Source organism: Sminthopsis crassicaudata, chromosome 6 (assembly GCF_048593235.1).
Source record: "Sminthopsis crassicaudata isolate SCR6 chromosome 6, ASM4859323v1, whole genome shotgun sequence".
Classification (NCBI taxonomy): domain Eukaryota; kingdom Metazoa; phylum Chordata; class Mammalia; order Dasyuromorphia; family Dasyuridae; genus Sminthopsis; species Sminthopsis crassicaudata.
In genome coordinates, this window is record NC_133622.1 from 237,042,143 (window position 1) to 237,051,043 (window position 8,901).

General features: G+C 35.6%; 1 protein-coding gene across 1 annotated transcript; it reads right to left on the reverse strand.

Moving 5' to 3' along the window:
- Positions 1-7,237: 7,237 nt before the first annotated feature.
- Positions 7,238-8,212, reverse strand: LOC141547364 (vomeronasal type-1 receptor 1-like). The gene has a single exon (XM_074275808.1). It carries the CDS (start codon positions 8,210-8,212, stop codon positions 7,238-7,240), a length of 975 nt encoding a protein of 324 aa, XP_074131909.1.
- Between the last annotated feature and the right edge of the window lie 689 nt (positions 8,213-8,901).

Here is an 8,901-nt window from a genome sequence, read left to right on the forward strand (position 1 = left end):
TTCCTTCCTTCCTTCCTTCCTTCCTTCCTTCCCTCCTTCCTTCCCTCCTTCCTTCCCTCCTTCCTCTTTTCCTTCCCTCCTTCCTCCTTTCCTTCCCTCCTTCCTTCTTTCCTTTCTTTCCTTCCTTCCTTCTCTCTTTTTCTCCTTTCTTTCCTTTCTCCTTTGAAAGATTGTATTATTCAAATGTCTTTAATATTAGAAAAATAACGGTGCGCTATGTAACTACTTAATCTTCAAACACATTGAAACAAAAGAGAAAAAATCTTTGTTTTGTTCCTCAACAAAGATGTGGTTATTCCATTAATTTTTCCACAATTTTTTTTTATCTAGAAGCTTTTTAAATTTTTATATGAACTTAGCCAACTTAGTCTAATTCAGTGCATACTTTTATAGCTTTTTTCTATGAACAATTGATCAGACCTTAGGGAAATAAAAAGATCATTTTGATACATAGTTTTCTGCCCCTAGAAGCTCCCTCCTCTGAACAGGGAGAATTTTGGAGGTGTGCTGAGTTGCATAGGATCAATCTTTTTGTGGCCATGGAAATGGAGGAAGAAGGGAAATAAAACATAGCACAACCCCCAAACCCTAACCTTTGCTCCATCAGGGACAGATCTGTATTTGACACCTAAGTTAGTTTTTTTTAACAATGAGGAAATTAAGGCTCAGGATATAAAAGTGAATGAAAAACTCTTGATCCAAGATACTGCTACTCCAAATGGAATGCCCTTCCCATTAAATCAGCAAGCTTTTACTGCCACTGCCTGGACAGACAAGGAGGCAGATAGAGACCATGATTTTTCCTCTTTATCAAGAGAAACTTGTAGAATATAAGAAGAAACATGTTTTTTTTTCTGAATACTATCAAATATCTGGAAGCCAGGGAGAGAAATGGAAGGGCAGAGAGAAAAAGCAAACATATGGAGGAGGTATTAATAAAATTTCTAAACAATCCACAGCAAACTCTTGAGATATGCCTGTTACACTGACACTGAGAGGATGCTGTGAAAGAAACAGGGTACCCCATTGCCAGACATGAGCTCTCCATCTCTTTTGTCTCCCCTCCCAAAATATAAAGTATGTGCTGTATCCTATTGTGTGAAGATAGTGATGAAGAGTGAGCTGAAGATTAACTAAAGGAATGGAGAACTAAAGCTGGCAGTCTTTTTTCCAAAACCCAAGCCAGAATAGCCTAGAATAGTCAAAATATCCTTCCTGTATACCCCCACGCCCCCCAAAAATCATTATTCCTAGTCATCTTTTCTTCCTCATTGCAGAACTGAGAGAGCTGTTCCCTGGCTCCTGGAAGGGATTCTTGCCTATCCCTGTGTCTGAGGCTATGGCCTTCCAAATCACTCACCAGACTGTTCTCTGCTGCCAGGGCCTGGGCTAGTATTTCAGAAGTCTGTGCATGTGTGTGTGTGTCTGTGTATATGTATGTGTGGGGCCTATCTGGGGCTGGAGTTATAGGGAGAGCAGAGTCTGAGCTCATTTCCCCTAAGGTCTATAATTATGATGCCATGTGCTGCAAGAGAAAGACTTGACAGAAGAGGGAACTTGAGGGGTGTCTGAATTAGGAACAGAATTTTTCCTCATGTGAAAATTATTGTCAACAATTTTTATTGATTAATGAGACTCTCCAAAGGAATATTTGTGAGTAACCAAAAAGAGATTTTCCTCTGCCTGTTAAGAGAATTAAAATTTTAATTTTTCCTCATGGTCATTGCAAGGATTTGCTGCTAAATGTCTATCAAACAGTGATCACAGAAAAATGTACTCTGGGCTCACTTTTACATTTGATCTACATCTTCATCCTTTATCATTTTCCTAAGTCTTCTTGTCCTTCCATCATGCCCAACTCTTTGTGACCCTGTGGATCATATTGTTCATGTGATTTTCTTGGCAAAAGAGAGGGAGGATCGCCTTTTTCTTCTCTAGTGAATTAAGGCAAACTCAGGTTATGGGACTCACACAATAAGTGTCATACCCCAGATTTTTCTTTTTGATTTCCTGGACCAGAACTCTATCCACTGAAACATATGTCTTGTCTAAATGTAGAGAAAACAACAAAATGAAAACTCAAACCTTGGTTTGCAGAATTTGCCAATTTCTGAGATGTGAACAATGGCATTGAAAGGTTAAGAATTAGTTGTTCTGAGCAAGTTTGAGCCAGCTGCAACAAGCTTCTCGTAAGAAAGCGTAAGACTGGGGTGCTTGTGATATGATGAATGCAGAGCCTTTACTTGTATTCCTGGGCCCCTGGTGAGCTCTTTTGTAGAAATCACTGAATGTTGTTCATACAAGCACCAATTGAGTTCCTTTGGAGTCCCATTTTGTGTATCTAAGATGAATTCCCTTCTTATGGCTAAAAGATTGGGGATGATAACTTAAAATTGTCTCTTTGATAGTGTGTTGGATTGAAATAATGATGGGGATGGATTATGGCCTGAATATGAGTATGTAACTTCCATATCATGGCAGGTTTCCTTCCTATCATGTATGCCCAGGGACGACTCCCCAGCCTTGAATGCCATATACTGTGAGGCATCAACCATGTAATGACTCTTTGAGATGACATGATTCCTCCATTCATAACATGGAAAAAGCTATCTTTATCTCCTTCTGCCTCCTCTGGCCTTTTTGTTTTGTTGAGATATCAGATGCATATCCTGATGTCATCTCTGAAAGAATTCAGGTTCAGCCAGTTGCCAACCCAAGGAAAGGCACTGTATTGAGTTATAGACACTCAGTGGGAGGTCCAAGCTCCCTGAGGGAATCAGTCCTGAAACTCAAGACCAAGGGTTTTAGAGAGTAAATGATGGTTATTAGATCACAAGATATGCACATTTTGAGGTTTTAGCAGGAGTTTGCCAACTTGGGGAGGTCCTTAAGCCTTGCTGGAACTGTACCTGTGATTATCCAGAATGCATGCAGAAAAACTTACTTGGGGGATATTAATATATGGCAGTGATATTATTAGTAGTGTAGGCTCACCCAGAGACAATAAAGAAGGGGAACACCAAGTAATGTGGGTACAGAATATGCTGGTTTGCTCATTATTGTTGTGAGACCCACACTTAATAATTTTTGTAGGCTTTAGGATTGGGGACAGGTATGGGCTTCGATTGGTTGGGGAAACAATCAGAATCCCATCAGTTTGAAGTGTTCTCCTATCTCAGTTCATTTACCCATCTTGGATGATGGATGTACCATGAGCCCATGAATGATCAAGATTTTTTGTGTTTAACTTCCTTCTTAAATTACAGTAAAGCATTTAATAATTTGTCTTTGAAATCTGACTGTGTTTCTGGGTTTTGTATTAAGGAATTGCATTACTTCTCATTCTTGAGACTGATTTATACTATTACAATATTTGAACCAGAATGCAAATTTGAATCACTTTTTGGTATTTATAAAAACTGTTAGGTAGGTTTCAAATTGGGATAAAAGTTGAGAAAAAATTGGGACTGAATGTGCTGACCTACATCAGAGAAGACAGAGGTCCAAATGAACCCTTTAGGGGCTGATGGATAAGGAATTCATCTGAATTGATGGGTTGTAATTGCCTTTTCATGGATTCCTGCTTTTGCACTTTAGAGACTAAACAGAGGACTTGATATTAAATTCTGATGGCAAGAGGAAGCAATTGGCCTTGAATCAGTAGAAGTCACATTGCCATATCAGAACCTTTGGAAAATCACGTAAGCAGCTTTGTATAGGAAGGACTGGAGATATCAGAGATGAGGCATAGGCATCATTAGGAGACTATTTTAAAGTTCTAGGCAATAAGTGATAAATGCCTGAATTAATGTGGTTTTGAGTACCAGTTAATTTTTGTGAGCCAAAGAGTTTGATGTAAGAAGTGTTATGCAGGTGAAATGGTACTTCTCATTCCTGTCAAATGACATCTGATTGGAAATGAGGGGAAGGAAACTCAGGATGTGGCTGAGGTTATAAATCCTGAAAACTGAAAGGAGGGTGCTGAACCATGCTTTGGTTATAAAGAGGAAAAGCTGAAAAGGGTTTGTAAGGAAAGCTAATGTTTGAAATTTTAGAAAAAAGAGTTTCAGATGTCTTTGAGATGCATAGTTTGAAATGTACAATAGATAGTTTTTGATTCAGGTCTAAACTACTCCTGAGAAATATTTTTGTTTATTTAGTACAAAGTCATTTGATAATTACAGGTTTATAATGTGATTGAATTCTTTTCTTTCCTAATACTTTTTTTAATCAATCTCAAGAAGAAAAGCTCCAACCATCGAATCTTACTCTAGAAATGGGATACTGAGATTCATTGTAAGAGAACAATTGTGAAATAAAAAAGGTCTCTTGTATTCTAAAGTGTAACATTAAATGGCTCCCCATTCAGAAAGATTTTATAAAAGAATTCAAAAATGACTTTAAAAATCAAATGAGAACAATTGAGGGAAAAACCTACAAAAAATAAAAACAAGAAAAACATCTCAGAACAATAAGAAAATTTTGACAAAAAGTCAACCAAGTAGAAGAGGAGATGGAGAAACTCAAAAAAGAAAATAAATCTTTGAATGTTTGAATGGAGCAACAGAAAGTCAGTGAAGCAATAGGAGACTAAGAAATAGCAAAACAAAATATAGAGAATGAAAAACTAGAACAGAATGTCAAACATCTATTAAGAAAAACAACAAAGCAGTAAAACAGATCAATAAAATAAACCATAAGAATAATTGTACTACCCAAAATGTGATATCAATTCCTAAACTCTTACAAACTATCCTTGACACAATAATGGAAGAAATAAAGAAACTTTTCCTGAAGTGATACGACAATAGGGGACAATGTAAATAGAAAAAATTCACTGATTACTACCTTAAGGAAATTTTACAAGCAATAACATAGGAATATTATTCCTAAATTTTGAATCCACCAGAACAAAAAGTAAGTTTTATAAGAAATAAGTGAAAAAAAAATCCCAATTCCAATATGCATTAGTTACAATTATAGAATTGTTTAGGATTTATCAGCAAGTATAATAAAAGTATGAAAGTCCTGGAATATTGGATGTTGTTAATCAAAAGAATTAGGCCCGTGACCAAAAATATCCTATCTGGAAAAATGACCCATAATGTTGAACAGAAAAATGGACATTCATTGCCTTTTTTAGGTTATAAAATTTTATCTCAACTAAACCTAAACTCAATACAAAATTTGACACGGAAAATTCAGTATCAAAAATAATATCAAGGGAGGCAACATGTAAAAATGTAAGACATACACCTAAAGTTGTCTTCAGGATTTGGGTAGTTCAAAAGAAAGCTTGAGAGCCGCCTATAATTTGACTCAAAAAAACAAAAAACAAAAAACAAAACTGTTTATGATAAGGTTAAAAATAGTAAATGTGCTGTCTAAATGAGGGGCAGAAGTAGAAATGTTATGAAATCATTAAATCTGGGAGGAAGCCTGGTGGTTGTGAAAACTTACTCATATCACAAATGGATTCAAAAGGGAGCAGTATATATTTACATCCAATAATATCTGTACATATCTATTTATCTATTTATCTATCTAATACATATATTTTCAATATATGTATGTGTATCTACATGTGTATATACCCCCCACAATGAAGTATATACTATTATCAAAATCTATAAAATATATAGGGGGCAGAGAATAGGTATAGGAGGGTATATAGATTTATGGCAGTGAAATAAGGTGTGTAGATTGAGGGGAAAGGGATTAAGAGGCAAGGAAAGTGTAGCCTAGGTTAAGATGAGATTCAGAAGAGTATTTCGATTAGTGGGAGTGGAGTGAAGAGGGTAGAAAAAGTAGTGGAGAAGGTAAGGGAGAGATCTATGGACGAAGGGGAGTTAAATAAAAACACTGCAAGTTAAGGAGGAGAACTAAAGTAGAAAGGTTAGCAGGGACAGGAAATTAGAGATATACAGAAACACAATAACAAAACTCAGGAGTTGAATTTGTTAGGGGAAAAAAGGAGTGCTTTTAATCATTGACCTCAAACAAAGTCAAACTTAAAGATTCCATCAAGTGAGAAATCAACATTATAGGTCAACCATGATAATATTGTTTTAGATGCATGTTTACATGTATATAAATGTGCATTTATATATATGTGGATGCATATAGATAGGACATGTGTATATAGATATATGTATCTGGATGTGGGTGTGAAAATATATATATATATATAAATATATATATATAATATAATTATATCTATGCTTAAAGATAGCCTGGTTGATGTGGGGTGGGGCAGGATGAAAGATGAGTAAAGAATAAAGAAAAACATTGCATACAAAGTAGAAAACAACATCCTACAAAGAAGTAAAGAATTGATGGAGAGTCATAAATGTAATGTCTTCCATTATATATGATTTCTTGAAATGAAAATTTATCGTTACATATTTTGACTCCTCTGATATTCTACTAGGCACATGCAAATGTGTTTTTTTCTTTTTCTGGATGTCTATATTTTTTATTATTTTATATTTAACTTTAAATAAATATTTAAAAAGGAGCAGGGGAAAATAACTTGGGTTTCTGCCATATGAATAGCCTAGGTGATTATCATTTCATATAACTTTTTTCCCGTGTTTAGATACTAGTTTTTTATTTACATATTTATGGTCACTTTGACTCCTGGTTCTACTTACTTTCCATATTTCCACCTATGTCTTTCCATTTTTCTGTGCATTTATTATATTCATGACTTTTTCCATTATCATAATCTGCATAATATTTAAATATTCCATTTATTTTGTTTACTATGTATTCCATATTTACTTCATTACACTTACATGCCATGATTTTTTTAAAAAAACCTTTTCAAGTAGATGGGAACTGACTTTGTTTCCATTCTTTGCTTCAATCAGAAATATTGTTATAAATAATCTGAAGTATGTCAGGCATTTTTGAACATTGGTCTCATTGGGGTATATGCCTAAGAGTAGATTATCCAATTTTATATGGGAAGGGGCAGTATTATTTTTCATTTGTCCTTTTCTTTATAATCTTTCACTTTATGCAAGGAGAATTGGAGTTATGGGATTATGGTTATTATATTTATACGTTTTATGACAAACTCAATTTTTTGTTTTGGTAAGAATTTTACCTCTTTCCATTGTTGTGAATCATCAATTCTCCTCTTATCCTGCTGTATTATGATGATTTGAGTCTTTACATTCAGGCTACTTATCCATTTTGAGCAAATTTTGTGATATGGTTTGAGTTGTTAATCTTACCCTAATTTATGATGAATTTTTTCCTTTTCCCTAACATTTCTCAACTGGAGAGTCCTTCTTGAGAAGAGTTCTTTAAACATGAGAGAAGCAAAAGACCTGGGCTTCTGAGTGTCAGTGGTGATCAGCACAAAAGGGCTGATTATTGGATAAAACATGGAAAGTGCAACTGTGAAACATAATGCCCAGTGGCTGGTTTCTGCTGCAGAAGCTATGTAAATAACAAAAGGAGAACTGACTGAATTAAAGCAAAGAAATGTGGCCACCAGCATCAGGACCGCTTTGGTGGCTCTAGTCTCAGGGGATGCTCTGAGGGAGGAGTTGATGCTGTGAATGTGTTGGACTCTCTGGTTGTGTGTGTGCAAGATAAATACCATATAGCCACTCGAACCAACCATGAGACCCACAAACAGAGTGTCAACAACTGATTCACAAATTAAAATTTTTATAATATTCATGGCTTGTAAGTCAAGAGAAATATGTCCAATCCTCCACCTTTCATTACTTCTGTTTTTTGGACTACTATAATTCATAGGTGCAGCAATATCAAGAAGGAGATTGAAAATCCAGCTGAGCATACAGCAGGAAGGAATACACTTTTGGGTTCTAGTTTTAAGTTGTGCCCACTTAAGGCTGCTGGGGCTGATAGTGATGGCCTGGACGACACTCAGGAGGCAGGTGCTGCAAAGAGAAAGGCTCCGGGTCACTCTTATGAGATAAGTTAAGATTTTACCCATTGTTTCATCTAGGAAAGATATCCATCCCCAGTTGGTTATTATGGTAGAGAAGGCCCTGAAAAGAATCATTAAGACATGGGCAAAGGCCATATTTATGATGATCAGGCTGATGAGTCTTTTCCTGTGAGCAGTGATGAACTTGTGAATGTGTAGATAAAGAAGGGACATGTTGCCCAGAACTCCAAAGAAAAGCATGGTCAAATAGACAATGGCCAAAATATCTTTTTGAAAGCTCATTCCTTGAGAGATTCCTTGGAGCACTTTGCTGTCAGCTCCAAAGTGACCTGGGGAGAAATGCAGGAGCATATGACTTTTCCAATATGAGGAATTCCCAATTCTACGATGTACTCAGCTTCTCTTTGAAGAGTGGTAAACCTTCCCAGGTAGCAGTGCCATTCTAGTGTTCAGGAGACATATATTCAATGTATCAATTCACATATATTTACTGTTCATTAACTATACATCTTACAATAAAACACTTCCCATCAGTTTGCAAACCATATTTTTCCTCTTAGGACATGATTATCATATTCTATTATATTATATATTTCATATTGTATTATATATTATATATATTATGTTATATATTTTATTATTTTTATAACCAGGATTTTGGACAGACCTGGGATCTTCAGCTGTCACAGCTAAGCAGTTCTCTGATGTTTCCAGGGTCCATGTTTCCAAGCTACTGCTTTTCCTTTGCTTCATGTGCTTCCTCTTTGTGAAATCTTTTTTTTATTCTTTCATTAGAATGTAAGATCCAAGAGGGCAGAGACTTTCTTGGATACTTTTCCCCTTATTACTATTACTTAGCACACTTTCCATATGTGTTAAAGTTATTTTAATGGTGTGTTGTGTAACTAGAATTTGATGAGAATGAGTAAACTCTGCAGGTGTCAGCTCTCACTCTTAAAGGGTTAGTGACC

Excerpts from the sequence above, each read along its gene's own strand:
- LOC141547364 (XM_074275808.1), bottom strand. The coding sequence starts at position 8,212 with ATGAGCTTTCAAAAAGATATTTTGGCCATTGTCTATTTGACCATGCTT.